This window comes from Hipposideros armiger, unplaced genomic scaffold, assembly GCF_001890085.2.
Source record: "Hipposideros armiger isolate ML-2016 unplaced genomic scaffold, ASM189008v1 scaffold_43, whole genome shotgun sequence".
NCBI lineage: Eukaryota > Metazoa > Chordata > Mammalia > Chiroptera > Hipposideridae > Hipposideros > Hipposideros armiger.
The window spans coordinates 4956133-4971950 of NW_017731393.1; the positions used below are offsets into that span (position 1 = coordinate 4956133).

The 15818-nt window shown below is 49.6% G+C and overlaps 1 protein-coding gene across 3 annotated transcripts in view; it reads left to right on the forward strand.

Moving 5' to 3' along the window:
* The window catches only part of SETD3 (SET domain containing 3, actin N3(tau)-histidine methyltransferase), a 64560-nt gene extending 59948 nt beyond the window's left edge, over window positions 1-4612 (forward strand). Inside the window, exons 12-14 of one of the 3 annotated variants that reach the window (XM_019639268.1) lie at window positions 2305-2465; window positions 3226-4218; window positions 4455-4611. In XM_019639268.1, coding sequence (XP_019494813.1) covers window positions 2305-2465; window positions 3226-3675 — 611 coding nt within the window. In that variant the 3' untranslated portion in view covers window positions 3676-4218; window positions 4455-4611. Of the gene's footprint in view, window positions 1-2304; window positions 2466-3225 lie in introns of all 3 variants that reach the window. The other 2 variants (XM_019639270.1, XM_019639269.1) reach the window with 2 other exon arrangements.
* Window positions 4613-15818: the final 11206 nt, after the last annotated feature.

Below are 15818 nucleotides of genomic sequence, written 5' to 3' on the forward strand. Positions count from 1 at the left end.
GAGAGAGAGAGAGAGAGGAGAGAGAGAGACAGAGAGAGAGAGACAGAGAGAGAGGGAGAGAGAGGAGAGAGAGAGAGAGACCACCTTACTGAACAGACCAGATGAGTCAGCGTCCTTCTGACCCGGGGAAGGGTAGTAGTCGGGCCGCAGCAGTAAACCACGGCCTGTGGAGGGGAGTCGGCTGGGCTCCCGAACTTCATGTCTGGATCCAGGACGAGTGCTGCCCAGGTCCAAGGCCTTCATCAGGAGGAAGGAGAAACCTAGTCCCAAATACAGGGAAGCAGTTTAGACACCAGCTGCAGAACCCGCCGAGTGCGAGATGGCACTTGTCCCTCAGAAGCACCATATTGCTGCAGCCTCACTGTCACTCAAGTGAGAGCTTTTGGTGACCTGGTCCTGTGGTTCATCAATTGCATTTAACGAACAGGAATCACTTTTCTTGCATGTACTACAGGGATACAGAATTGAATGTCACAGTTCCCCTGCTGAAGGAATTTATAAAGAAGGAATAATGGTAATGATAACCCCTATAATGTGTTAACACCCACTGTGTGCCTGGCACGGTCCTCATCAGCCCGGTGAGAGAGAGGGGTTCCCATTTGACCATTTGACTGGTGTAGAACCCCCAGTTCAGAGAGGATGAGGAACTTGACCACTCAGCCAGCAGGTGGTGACCCTGACTTGGAGCCCGCGCCCAGACGTCCCATGTAGCTTCTGCTGGTTTGCAAATCATGTAATCCACGGAAGAGATCCTAGTACTCTAGGGGCGGGAGGAACCAGCGTTTGACATGGAGCCAGGCTGAGGAGCGAGGGTACTGTCCACTCTCTGGGTGACCAAACGCACGTTCCCGTGGTGGCCGGCTGAAGGGACGAGCCCCTGTGAGGACAGGGCTGACCCCAGTGCAGGCACTCTGTCCAGGGTTTGCCAGCTGGAGGAACATGGGAAGGAAACCCACTCCGGGAGCTGTGGGCCCACTTCCCCGAGTGTTGCCCAGTTTCAGTGTTAAAAAGTGGCAGCGAGAGAAGGGCCTGCTTCTGCCCTTCAGCTTCCAGCACGGGAGGGGGGAACCTTGGGCAGGTTGAGGAAGAAAACAAAAGCAATAACCTCCCGCATTTGGGGCTTCTAAGAAGAGATTTCTGCCACTAAGGGAGCGTTTCTTAAAATCTTCATTACCCTCTACAAAGAATAGAAACTGAAGGATCAAAAATCTAAATCCTGAATTTTATCATGATCTTTTACTAACAAAGACAACTCAATAAATTTCTTTTTTGAACATTAGAGTAACTTCTGTATTTTTTTTAAAGAAAAAAATCACTTTAGGGCCATCGGTGATTCTTTCGTTTCTCTTTAGTCATAGACAGTTTGTCATGTCAAGACAATTGGTGTATTCTTCGAATCCTAAGACTGATAAGAGTTTGGTTTGCTGGCAACAGAAGTTCTTCAGTTTGAATTGTAAATAGTGACAGCTGTGGGGCATTTTGCTCTGAAAGAGATACTGTCTCATAATTACATAAGGAGCTGGGTGTGTTTCTTGAGGATGAATAGGATCGGCATGTTTTGGTCTTTTGAAGATAATGTGCCAGGAGAGAAAATTCTCAGAGCAGTTGCTGAGTTCTTTCCTTCTTCTTAAATATATTTGAAGGTAATTGAGATGTTACTTGGGGTTTATTTGTGTGTGATTCCTGTTTAAATTCCTGACAAGTGAGGGACATAGGCACGTTTTTCATTAACCGAGCTTTTCATAGTCCATTTTCTTGTTTCTCTCTGTTTGTGGGCTTACTTGTTATGAGACAAATAACTTTGTCAGGTCAACTAGGAATAAGCACCAATCAGACCTAAATTTAGAAGGATCACTCTTGTGCTGTTGTTCGTTTTTTACCCTTTATGCTGTTCACCTAAATGTCTTCTTGACCCAGTTGGTCTGACGAGCTCATGGCTTGTAGGAAAGGTGTTGTCAAAATGTCACTATAGATTGTCTTTCAAAAGTATCTCATGTCTTTCCAAAGTACCTCGTGAAACTGTCCAAAGGCTCTCAGTGTCCCTCATAAACTCATGAGAAATGGATTGCTGTGCCGAGGCTTCATCTGGAATTCGGCTCAGGAAGACGGACCTAGTTTTCCTGCCGGAAACGCAGCTCTGACTCGACTCTGGAGAGTCGGGAAATGGCCTGGCTGACAGAGCAGGGAGAGCTTTTAGCCACAAAAAAGTGACATTGGTGGAGAAGATCTTTGTAAGGTGGATTGCTTGTTAAAATGAGTAGTGCTTTTTCTCCCCTAACAGATGGCTGTTTGTGTTTCTTGCAGAAGAATTGAAAGAACATTTGCTAGGAGATAATGCTATCGATAGAATCTTCACCTTGGGCAACTCGGAATATCCTGTGAGCTGGGACAATGAAGTCAAACTTTGGACGTTTCTTGAAGACCGAGCCTCCCTTCTTTTAAAAACATACAAAACAAATACTGAGGTAATTAGATTGATTGAATTAGGATTTGAGCTTTGTCATCTTTTAAAAGATGCTTAATAAGAGATTCCTTCACAAATGTAAATGACTGTAATTCTTCAGCAAAATCGTGTACTTGACATTTTTCATTCAACTTAGCATTTCTCTATTTAACACATTTATACTTATTAAGAGAGTCATATTCAGGCATTGTTGATTAGAAGATAAAATTTTAAAATTATGTAATACTTGTCTATAATTTCTAATTCATATCATACAACAAACAAGTTTTCTTTTATGCTTTCAAAGTTTGCCATTGAGTCACTAATTTGAAATACTTCTCGTTCGTTCGTTCGTTCATTCATTCATTCATTCATTCATTCATTCACTCATTCATCCATTCATCCATCCACTCATCCACTCATTCAGCCAAGGGCTGAGCCCTGGGGCTCTGTCAGTGCACAGGACAGACAGAGAATGATTTTAAGAGTAAGTGAAGTTCTTTGTCAGTGTGTTAGAGCACCATTTGATTTAGGCTCTTCTTTTTTGCTTTATGATAGTTTTATTGAGGTATAATTTATATACAGTAAAACTCACACTTCTAAAATGTACACTTTGATGTACGTATTATAGACTTGCAACCACCTCAAGTTCTAGAACCTTCTGTCACCCCCTAAGTTTCCCTCATGGCCCCATCCCCAGCAACAACTGATCTGCCTTCTGTTGCTGTAGTTTTACTGATTTAGGCTTCTTATAATTCATTTTGCTCTTTTTCATTTTCCAGGAAGACAAGTCCTTCTTGAAAAACCATGACCTTTCTGTTCGTGCAACAATGGCCATCAAGTTGCGCTTAGGCGAAAAAGAGATTCTGGAAAAAGCGGTGAAGAGTGCAGCTGCGAACCGGGACTACTACCGCAAGCAAATGGAGGAGGGGGCTCCGCTCCCCAAGTACGAGGAGAGCAACCCGGGGCTACTGGAGGGCGGCGTGGTGGACTCAAGGCTGCCGCTGGTCCTGAGGAACCTGGAGGAGGAGGCCGGCGTGCAGGAGGCCTTAACCCTCTCGGAGGCCGTCAGCCGGGCCAAGGCTGCGGAAAACGGGCTCGTCAATGGCGAGAACTCTATCCCCAACGGGACCAGGTTAGAAAAGGAAGATTTAAATCAAGAGCAAAGTAAAAGAGCGACTGAAGACGCCAAAGAACCTTCTTCAGACAGCACTGAGGAAGTTAAAGAGTAGCTCCGAGGATGCCCAGTCTGCGGGGGAGTCAGCTTCGCAGACGTCCGCGGACAGTCCACTCACATTGCTGTGTTTCCTGTTCACGTTTTTGGTTTTTGTTTTTTCTGCAGAGAGGAAAATATGTTTTTGCTGCTTTATATAAAAATAATTTTTTTAAGTTATTTAAAAAAGGTCTAGCTTCCCTTTTTGATTAAGATTGCCATCTTGCTTTTAGGCAAAACAAAGAAGTTAACAAACCGTGGCAGCAAGGGGGACAGAGGTGGCTTGGAAGATTTTGCAGACCCATTGTGGGCAAATGTGTTTTCTTCCTGGGGACGAATCCGGCTCCTCCGTCAGCTGTGCTTTTGTGGGCCTGTCAGCTTGACAACCAGAATGAAAGCCGGCTCTGCCGCCTGCCAGCAGGACTGGATGGCGGAGCTCTGGGTCCGTGTGCTGGTGGGGCAGTTGCACAGCAGAGAACAGGCTTGAGGTTTGGAAACTTGAGAGTCTGGGCAAAAAATTTTTTTTTCCTAAAACTATAACACCCCAGTACCAAAAGAAAAGGTAAGGTGGCAACCTCGTTTTTAATAGTTTTAAATGTTGATAATCCTAATTATATAAATACACACACACACACACACACACACACATCTAGTGATTTCTAAAGATTTGTTTACTTTTTGTGTTTTGTTTTACTGTATTAAAACTTGCCCTTTCTTCTTGAATCAAAGTAGGACATGCATCATCTTCCTAATTTTAACTGTTGGCTCTGATTTTAAAGTGATGCATTTGATTTCCAGCTTCAGAGACGGAGAGTTTGCAGACCCAGTGGCCACAGCCCTCCGGCCAGGTTCAAAGCGAGGTGGCTCCCGGCTCTTCCGGTTTTCATAACAAGCTAGAGATTTTCAGAGCTACACTTTTGAGTAAAAGGCCTTATTAAAATGAAAACATGGTTAATGTTTTTGTCTGTTCCTTTTCTTTGGAGTGGGACAGGACCTTGGAGTGGAGCTTTTATGCAAACTTTCTACGAATTCAGCAGGCAGGTTTTGTACCTGACCTGTGCTGTGTGCTGTGCTGGCCCTGACTGGGGTTTCAGAGATGAATGCGGTCACCCCTCACCAGCCCTACAGTGGGTGTTCCGGAGGGGACCTGGCAGGGACCTGGTGGCAGCAGGAGCACGAAAAGAGGAGCACTTAAGTTTGGGGGGAAGTAAAGGCTTGGGATGGTGTTCTTGATGGAGGCTGAGGGTGTCCATCCCCAGCAAGCCACCTGTGTTCAGGCCACGGATTACCGGCCTCCTTTTGCCGTAAATGTTTACAGCGACTCTGATGTTCTACTAAGCACATCGTTCACTCTGAAAGTGCTATGTGAGTGATTTGCCCAGCCTTTGGGGTGGACACTGCCACACACAGGTCGTCCAAGGGTGGTCTCGGTGTTTCTCCTTGGAGAAGACACAGCTATTCTGAGAACACGTGTCTTCTGGGGCTCGGCTGGTCAGGTTTACCTGCTGCATCGAACAGGAGCGGCAGGTTTTATCCTTATGGCGGGGCGCATCCCTGTGCATCGGCGCCTGTAGCTTCCTGCGTTGCTGATGTGTACATCCGTAATCTGAACTCACTGATAAGTGGACTTCGGGGACTGCCATTTCTCCTGTCTGCCTGGTACCCGAGGTGCCTCCCCAAAAATAGGAAATAGCCTCAGAAACGTCCTTATTAATTCCCAAAAGGCAAGAGCACTGTGTACTCAAGGAGTTTTCTACTCTGGTTGTAGAAGCCCCAGAGACTAGAACTTTCATGACTAACTTGTCTGTAGATGTATTTTCTCATTGGATTAAAAGTTGTCAAATGTAATATCGAATTCGTCCTTTGAGAAAAAGACATACACAGTTCAGAGATAAAATAGCGTCATGAGATGGGATGGTTTTCGGAATGTTCCCTGGAGGAGATCTGAGTTTGATGGAGCTGGAAGAGCACTGGACTGGCGCTGGGATTCTGGCCCGAGTCCTCACAGCACCGCCCACGGCCATTGGGATGCCCAACTCGGGCCTCAGTTTCCTCATTTACTTGTAAGATGAAAGAAGGGTACTAAATTATCAAATGTCCCTTAAAAATCTGGAGGCTATTCTGTCCATGAATTTCCCATCAACAGGATCTGTTTGTTAAGGTCATTGGATCAGAAAGTGACTGACTATATGTTAGGCTCCTAATTGAGGACAGTCTCCATGTTTGTGACATAAAAATGGCGCTCATAAGAACAGGACTTTTTGATGTTGGAAGACAGGGGACCCATTGAACAATGCTATTTCCTCAGTTGGGTAGAATGGCCCTAGAATGACTGTGAGGGTGGCGAGACCACAGCACGCATTAGCCCCCCCTCAGCCCTGATTCGTCTCTGCATGTCGGGTGCTGCTACACCACTTGGAGCCACAACTTCAGCATTTGAAAATGGAGGAGAAATGATGAAATTGGCATTGAAGAACCCTCATTGCCATCTGTCATGAAAATAGACCTTTCTCTCAAATCATTTTAAAGTTTACTTTCTCTTCTTAATGCTTTTGCATACGAGGCTGTTCAGACTGGTCATTGGAAACATGCCAGCTTCTGCTTCTGTTTCGTTAGCTCTGTGTGTTATTTGTGTAAACAGTTAGCAATTAGATTTCACCAGCCTAGAAAAACCACTCCATTTCTCCACACAGACTGGCAATTGATGGGCGATTTCCCCCCCGTAGTTTCTAGAACAGACTCACTAGAAAATATATTTAATTTTTTTTTTTTGAGAGATGGGGTGAGACATTAAAAATATTCTCAGGTTCCCAATACACATGGTTATGCTAAATTAAACCATTTAAAAATGAGGGAAATTTCTGTAAGTCATCCCTATATTTTTTTATGTTTAAAAATTTTTTTGGTTATTACGTACATGTTGGAGTGAAAGATGAAAAAAAAAGACAATCCAAAGAAAGTACCTACGACTTTAGCTCAAAACTAGAATAGCACTGACTGTAAAGAAAACCCAGTTTCATAGTGGTGGCTGGTTTAGGGGGTGAGTTTCAGAGAGACCAGATCTTAAAGTGTTGGCTGTAACCATGGCTACGGTGAGATGCTTTTTATGTGATATATTGTACCAGGCTCATATTGATCTGGCAAAATGAATGTGTTTAATAGGGTATAGCCAATAACCTGACCCAAGAATTTTGCTCACTTTTATTTAAATGTCAATTTCAGGTAGGCATAGGGTAGAATCCAATCACCTCATTAAGGGTGGCCCGACGATTTTAATCAGCAGCACCGTATATAACATAATCCTGAAGTTCCATGTGTCCTCTTGAGTTTGAGTTACTCGACTTGTATTTAAATGTACGGGTGAGTTTGTTACTTAAATGAAGCCGCTGTGCTTGGGCTACAGCGAGGAGGCTGTCGCAGGGTCCTGATGCCTGTATTTGAACTGCGGCATGAAGGAGGGACGGGACCTACTCAGTGTCAGGAGGCAGATCTCAGCCACACGAGAAAACGCTTTCTACCACCACCAGCCCCGCCAGCCAATTGTTGTGGGAGGGGTCTACTCACCGCTAGGGACGTAGACAGGCTGCCAGCCATCCATGGGCGACTGACGTGAAGAGTGTATTGTGAATGTCTGGTGTGATTTGATTTTATTAGTCATTGTACACAGCGGCTGAGTGCACGTTGAGAACACACAACCCTGCTTCTCTCCTGGCTGTGGGATGGGGGACAGCCTTTGAATGTTTTCGTATCTTCCTTTAGGGTTCCCTGTGTTTCCTTCCTCGGAGGGGGCCAGGAGGCCCAAATGAGATCACGCATATAAAAGCTTCTGGCACTAGTGCCTGCTGTGTGCTAAGCCTTCAGTAAATGTTAGTTCTTACTATTTTCTCAGCCTCAGCCGCTCCCAGGAGGCAGACAGGGTTAGTAGGACTGGGGGCAGCAAAATCATGCCTGCTCTGCAGGCAGCAGCTTGCATCTGTCCATCGGATGCAGGAACTTCAGGCCCGGGCTCAGCAACAGTTGTGTTGTTGGCGCAGTGCCAGGTTCTGCAGGGCCCTCAAAGATTCCTAAGAAACCTTTGCTGCCCTAGAGGTGGCGAGGCAGCCATTGGAACAAATAACCGTAACCCAGGCAGAGCGTGCCACAGTCATGAGAGGTGCACCATGGGCTGTGGCGCACCAGGGGGAGAGGAGGGCCGAGGAAGTGGCAGCTGGGCATTCAGGGTTCCTTTGTGAGCAGTGGAGCGGGGGCAGGAGTGGCCAGGAAGGCCAGGCTCCCGGCGCCGAGCCGGCAGGTACCCGAGGAGAGCCCGAGGAGGTTTACCGAGCCGGTAACCAGTAGCTTCCCTACGTGGGAAAGTGTCGCCATAGCCAGCTCCTTGGAACACAAATGCCACCACTGGTATTTCCCTTAGAAACGAGATAAAAAGGCAGAAAAGCCGGTGTTTGTGGTCTTCATAGCAAACACGACCTGTGGAGCAGCGGATGTCAACTCCGATTGTCACCCTCATACAGCTCTGACTCCTACTCTGTGTTAACCGTCTTAAAGCCCTCCGACTCAGGTGGGCCACTTCCCTTGGCCTGGCCTCGGGCGTGTGTTTGTATCATACATGTATACGCAGAGATAACGTGTGTATGTGTACATGGACACTAATGTGTGTGTGTGATACGTGTGTGTATAATGCTCATGTTCTTATTTCAGGCACCAGAGACATTCCTCGGCATGGTTTAGGACAAGCTCTACAGCAGCCGTGCTGAGCGGATGTTGCTAGTGGGGAGGCTGTGTGCCCCCACAGGCTCGTCTGAATGGCACCTAGTGCGTGCTCGGGAAAGGTTTCCCCGCTGATGGACTGGTCACAGCAGTGGGAGACCCCCACCTCGGGGCCTGTGAATGCACTCCTCTGGAGAAGTCCCAGGTTGATTAAAATCTCCCTCCTTCCCTCTGTCTCTGTTCTCTGTCCTGTTTCCGCTTGTTCTGGTAGAAAAGGATCTGATTGTGGCGGAACCTCAAAGCATCTTTTTCCATCTCGACAGCGTGCTCCTGGTGGAGCCACTGTTAGGGTCACAGGTCTGCTTAAATCCCCCGAAAGCAGCTGGAGCGCACCCCAGAGCAGCTTCCCTGGCCGTCCACAGGGTGCTGGGGAGGCTTGTCCCATGCCGGCTTCCAGCCTTTCTGCTGTGTGCCCCAGGCGCTGTATCCTCATCTCTCCACCTGTTTTATTCACGCAGACGTGCTTTTCTGACAGGGAACTGATAAAGGAGTTCTCCCTCCGGTGTAGATGACTGGTAGGACCCCCGAGATCTTTCCAGAGTGTTAGCGTTTGAGCCTACAATCAGGATTTGAGCCCAGAGAAGAAGCTGCTCATCCAAAAAACCTGGGCTCCGAAATCAGGCAGAGCGGAAGTGGCGTCCCGCCCCACTGCTTTCTCCACCATGGTCTGTGACCCACAGCGTGTTTCTCAATGCACTGGGTCTTGGTTTTCTTATCTGCAAAATGGAATTACCATATAAGGCTGCTGGGAGGTGTAGCTGCGGCAACATGAGGAGATCCAGTACCTACTTCAATCTACATTAAATGGACAATGAAGGAAACCAGAGGATCCAGGCGCAGTGATAGGCCGTCGGGGCACAGAAGCCCATCCACTGTTTCCACTTCATCCCTGTGACAAGTTCTGTTTACAGCCTAAGCCGTCTTTGGCTGAAGCAGCTAGGATCTCTCTGTCCATGAGCATTTCAGCGTCTGGAAATCCAAATGAACAAATATACCTCCCTGAAACAAATATAAAACGACCCCCACAGGCATCAAATAATTCTCCAGGCTATCTCTAAGGAAGCCAGAATTTCCAGCGGCAATTAAATTGCATGATTGGATACAGGGAAATTTTTATAATTGCTCACAGGTAGCAATTTATTAGGATAGATCTTACTCATGACATGTGTCAGAAAGGTCAAAGTTTATACTTCCTTGAACATTAACCTAATCTTTGAAACTCTAAAAGTTACACTTTTTGGTCATTAATTTTTTTTTACAAGCAGAGATTTTGACAATTAACCCAGTTAATAAAGGTCAGATTTCAATTTTTTCCAATTTCTGGGGCACTTAACTTATTCCTTTTTGAAAACGGGAAGATAGAGGATGATAAATAGTTATTAAATGAATACAAGGATGTAGCTGTGCTGTCAGGGTGATGATTATAAAACAGCTGATACTGGAAGAATAGAATTGCTGTGTATCTGATGGGAAGGAAAGTAGATTACAAGCCGAGGAAATAGAAAAATTAAGCCCAAATAATGTGTGCAGTTAGTAGGATAATATGAGTATATGTGCTTGTTAAATCATCTCAGGGTTCCATTCATTCAATTATGTAGACTTCAGGCTTCAACTATTGAATCTGCACATTTTAAAATAAGTGATTTCTGCAAACTTGCAACAAAGTACAACGGTGAGTTAGGAACCAAAGTACCCCCGACTAGGCTGCTTCCCTCAAAGGAGCCCACAGACAGACCCGCAAACAGCAACCAAGGCAGCTAAGTCTCCGTGACCAGAGGCCAAGGATGCAGCTGAGTGGCGAGGACGACGCACAGCACTGCCGGGCGGGACGGCCCCCAGATTGGACCTTGGCGGGTGCAGATGAGGAGGGGAGTTTTATAATCTGTTCACGGCAGGAGAAACGGTAGAGAAACCCCACAAAGCCCCGCTCTGCCACCCAAACAAGACAAGCCAAACCTCCCTCCCCACCCCCATCAAAACCAAACCCACGTGCCCTCCCTCTGGCCCTGGGTTCCAGCTCCCCGCCAGCCTTTGTGGGAGCCCTTCCCTGGGCCCCCAATGCCCTCCTTTGCGCCCCCTGGTGGCAGTACCGGATGGGACGAGCCGCCAGCCAGGACGCTGCCTGGGGGAGCCGGGCTGAGTTCTTGCACCCACTCGCCCTGAGAGCAGGTACCTTCTCAGAGCCAAGAACCTGGTCGGAGAGGTGGGGTTTTGTTTGCATGGGATATGTTGGGGGTTTGTTGTTGCTGCTGTTGTGTTGTATAAATAAAGGCTTCTCAGTACAGATGTGCTTGACGTTAAGGAACCAACATATAAAAACCACGTTTACACTGCATCTATTTATCCCAAGAAAGACCAGCGATGCGCTAGGACCCAGCACCCCTCGCTTCCGCCCGCCCTGCGGCCGGGATGTCTCCCCCACCCGGCCTGTCTGCACTCACACTGCGGCTCAGCCCGGCGAGCCCGCTGCGGGTCGTACGTAGGTAGCGTCGTCTCCGGCCGCGTTCACTTTGCAGCTGGCATCCAGGGCCCCGTCTACAGCCCTTTACGCCCGCTGTACCTTGCACATAGCAGGTGCCCAGAAAATGCCGAAGAAAAGGAAGTCCAAGCTATTTAGCTCGGCAAGAGGACTTGAAACTGTGAACAATAACAAAAAGGGTCTTTTAAAAAATACATAATTTGGGAAATTGTTAGAATGATGACTTTGGCTATAATGCTTTATTCCCAGCAATTCCACCAACTTTACGCCTGCCAACAATGAGGACCCATGCCTTCCTTGATGGGCAGAAACTCACAGGTGGGTCACTTACTTTTAAGGAGGATAAATCACTTTCCCAAAACTTGATAATCGGGAGGCATGAATGTGGCCAGTGTATAGCACTCGGGTTAGCAGGGTGTTCCAGGAGCTTGCACTGCGGGCGGTGGATGCCACCTGCACGAGGGCCGTGCAAAGGAGGAGACACAGGAGAGCCCAGCAGCGTCTGCCACCCAGGAATGTCCCTGCAGCCTGCAGACCTGAGTGAAATCGGAGCGTGCCTGATGCTCGGAGCCTTGGTGGGGCTTGGGGTTAAAGCAGGCTGTCGCGCGGTAGCCAGAAAGCTGCAGAAAGGTGACTCTGGCCTTGTCTTTTTCTTCCCTTTTTACCTCCGCCATTCACAGGGGGCCTGCCTCCATGTTTACAAGGTGCCACCCCTCTTGGCTTCTTCCTCTTGCCCAACCCCCTCCCTGCGTCCCTCCTCTTCCCTCCTGCCCTCCCACCCACCTCCCTCTCTCCAAAGCCACTCTTTGCTACTCCAACTCCCCTTGCCCTATGTCACAATAGATTGTATCAGAGATATTTTTGCATTTACAATTTGCTCAGTATTTATGGGGGGGAGGCAGACTCCCCAAAGTGGATGGGATCAGGGCTGGTCTGGGCACACCAGAGGGACGAGTGCTGGCATAGGGGGTGCCCAGAGGAGATGGCCTCGGAGCCCGGCACCAGCACACAGCAACGGTCTTCCCAATGGACAGGGAGGTGGGTGGTGCCTGGCTTCCCTGGGGCTGGTGTCTGGTGCCGCGGGCAGAGGAGCCCCCTCAGAGAGGACCGAGGCCTCTCACAGAGCCTCCATGTCAGGCAAAAGAAGTGTGGCTTTTTTCCCTCTAGAGAGGGGCTTTCTGGATTTTGGGGAGATCTTTGTGCACTGGGGGGACCAGGCTGGAGTGGGGAGCCACTCTGGTGTGTGCAGCAGTGGACCCCTGGGGAGGCAAGGGGACCCGGCCATCCAACAGCACCAGGAAGAAGGGCAGGTCTGAGAGAGGTGCCTGTGGGGGAGAGGTGAGCCAGGACCACGCGGCCACAGCTTGGGGGCTGGAAATGCCATTACCCAAAATGGCTCTGAGGATGGGGAGCAGGTTTTCTGGGGAAGAAACAAGCCCCCCACCCTCTCCATCCTGCAAAGCCAGCAGGCTGCATGACAAGTGTGAGTCTGCAGGAAGGTGGGCTCAGTTTGGCTCTTCCAGCACGAGGCAGGGATATTTACCTGGACTCAGTTTCCCCATCTGTACAATGGGAGAGCAGTCAAAGAACATGGCAAAGTAGCAGCACTAAACCTAAAGGCTCAGACCTCCCCATCCCCACTCTCCCTCTGTGTGTGCACGGGAGGGGCACGGAGCACGTGCAGCTGAACCTCACCATGAAACAAATCCATGTCTTCATGAGGCATGGGTGTCTAGCTTGACGTCCAAATCTACCCAAACCTAAGGTGTTTGGGGAGCCACCTGTATGAGTCCCTTTGTGACCCTTTCCAGGCCCACAAGGAACAGGCCTGTCTTCTATTTCCAGCGGAGCCTCCACACTGCCCCGCTGCTCCCTCCCACCATGGGGTTCACGTTTAAGGACTGCTTCTGGGGCAGGAAAAAGGCTCTGAGCGTCTCCACGAGGCTTCTCAGGCCCTTCACATGCCTTTCACATACCCCCCTCCCCCAATAAACCAAGCAGACCAGGGCATGGGGGAACCCTAAATGGAACAAAAGCCCAAACAATGAACCAAACCATATTACAAAATATTGGAAACTGCTCAAACGTTCGTAAATAGGACAGAGGTTGAATAAGATTTTAAATGCATGACATAACCACCGGAAGGGGGTGGGGAAGGAAAGGACGAACCCAAGCCATGTGGGGAAGCCACGTCTGGACTAGATTGTGCGAAGCCGCAAGACAGAGAACTGCACACAAGTGCTGTCATCTGGTCAGCGAGTGCGTTTCTCACAGTAGTTTGGAAACTACCCTCTCCAGCCGTGAGGACTGAACACACAAGTTGTTGTAATGTAGATAATAAGATCTGGGCTTCTCACTGTTGGAGGAAAAAGTACCGAATCAGGAAAACGGGAAGGCTAAGATGAAGCCTGTGGCACTCGGTGACAAGCCCAGGAGGCACTGTGACCGCACAGCAGACATCGGGTCCTCGCTGTGGGAGCATGTGACTCAGCGCTTACTGAGCACGTTTGCCAGCTCCGCCCACGGGAGGGTCCGGAAGCAACCACGCCCCAGTGACAATGAGCCACCTTGCACCGGAGACAGATAGGAACTTGACAGTGGAAAATCCTGGTAGACGCGTCCTTGACCAAGTGATCAAGGTCACCCTCACCAGTGGTAAGACTTGGACACCACGGACCCCCGACATGAAGTGCTGAGCAGGACACAGCATCGCCTCTGAGGGATTCTTGTCCCAAATGCACAGCCTGGGTCCAATCCTGATAAAACATCAGACAAACCCAGACTGAGGGACATTCTACAAAGTAACTGATCAGCACACGTCAGTAGTGCCGGGGCGCGAAAGACACGGAAACACCGGGGACCGTTACAGTCTGGAGGGGATTAAGGAGCCCTGGCCACTTCAGCGACGTGTGACCAGCCGCGGGATCATGGAGCTGAAAAAGGTCATGAGTGGGAAACCTGGTGACATCTGAATAAGGTCTGCAGTGTGGTCAGTAGTATCGTCGGTTGTTCAGGTCCGGGGTCTGCCAACTGCACTGTGGTCACACAGGATGTGGACTTGAGGGGAGGCTGGGGGTGGGGTATATGGTGAAATGTACTATTTTTACAACTTTTCTGTAAGCCTAAAATTAATTTAAACCCCTCCCCCCAAAACAAAAGCCCGTGTCCTGGCTGAGTCTGCCTGGGTCTGAACCCTGCCCTACCACATACCACAGCGTGTCAGGGACCCAGTCCTGCCCACAGGGACAGGGTCTCCAGGAAAGAACCCACAGAAAGCCCAAGGACAGTGCCAAGGGCCTGGGGCTGCAGGAAGCCACCTGTGAGGCTGAGCAGAGAGATTTAAAAAAAAATTTTAAACTTCTTTTTGAAAGGTACAGCAAGAACTACACACAAATCTGGAGCAGTACATAAGGGCCCAAGGGGTGCCTTTTTGTTTTTCAGATGAAATGCAGAGAGACTGTAGGTCATGCAGAGGAAAAAGGACAGGGTTTTCAGGCAGTTTTTATTTTTATTTTTTATTATTTTTTTTTAATTGGGGAATTGGGGGATGGGAACAGTGCTGGGGAATTGGGGAAGGGGAACATACAAGTTGCTGTCGTCTTGTTCTTCAGTCTAGTTGTGGAGGACGTTGCTTCACTGGCCCAAGTTGGCACCATCATTGTGCTCTTCCCGGGCGAGGCAGATCAGTCGCCAGCTTCTGGACGGCTGCTCACAGCAGCTGCTGGCCGCTCACGCTGGCTGCTGGCCACACACAGTAGCCCATGGCAACCCACTGCAGCAGGGGCTGCAGCCTACGCCGTCGCCGGCGACTCACGGCAGCCCAGCTCCAGGTTGAGCTGTTGTTCAGCATCTTAGCTGTAGAGGGCAGTGTCACTGGCCCTCATATGTGGGATCTGAACCGGGGCCCTCTGGCATCCCAAGCCACCTCTTAACCAATGCAACACTCGGCCGGCCCTCAAGCAGTTTTTAAAGCTTAGCCAACAGCAACATGCTGGTGTTCACCTCCAGGGCAGGGGGTACCCAGCTGGCCGGGGTGGGGTGTCACCAAGTCTTCCGCATAGATGGGTCTTCCAGCGCCCCGGCTCTGCCTCCCCCCCTGGCCTGGAAGGCCCTGGAATGACCTTCCCGCTACCCCTAGCCTCTCACCGCCCACCTGGTGACCCCCCCCTCTCCCACACCCTCCCAACCCATGATCTTGAGCACCCCCTGGCTGGGCCGAGCGTGCCCCCCACTATCATCAGGACCTAGGTGTTGCGTGGGTGCTCGTTTATGGCGTCCCTCTGAGGCTGCCCGAGTCCGCTTGGTGAGTGGCAGAGACGGATGGAGGAAATAATGGGACAAATTACCAAGTGCTGTTACGTGTCCTGGGTGCTGACCACGAGCCTAGCACCCGCCTCGGAGGCTTCATTGTGTCTCTCCTGACACCTGAGGAAGCCAAAGCCGGGTGAGGTTAGTGCATGTGTGTGCATGCATAGGTGAGCATGCGTGTGCATGTGCACACATGTATTATGTTAATGTGTGTGCATGTGTGTGTGACTAAATATGTGCAGTGTGACCGGGACCTGGCAGGCTGGCTGCAGAGCCTGTGCCCTCGATCCCACAATGACTCTGCAAGCTGTAGATTGCCTTTATCCAGAGAGGAACTGGGCCCAGAGGAGCCTGGGACCCCCTCAGGGCACAGCCAGGAGGAGGCCAAGCGCGGCTTCCCTCTAAGCGGCCTACGCTTGGTCGAAGCAGCCTCTGGAGGCTTAGGGGCGGCCCTTCTGGCCTCAGACTGAAATGGCCAAGAAGCATGTTGCAATGACAGCCCAGATCATTTTCCTGCAGGGCATAGCTCAGAGGCCACCTTCTCAGTATCGGTGCGGTGGGTCCTTCCAGCCGCGTCTCAGGGTGGGCCATCTCAGTGCTTCTTCAAT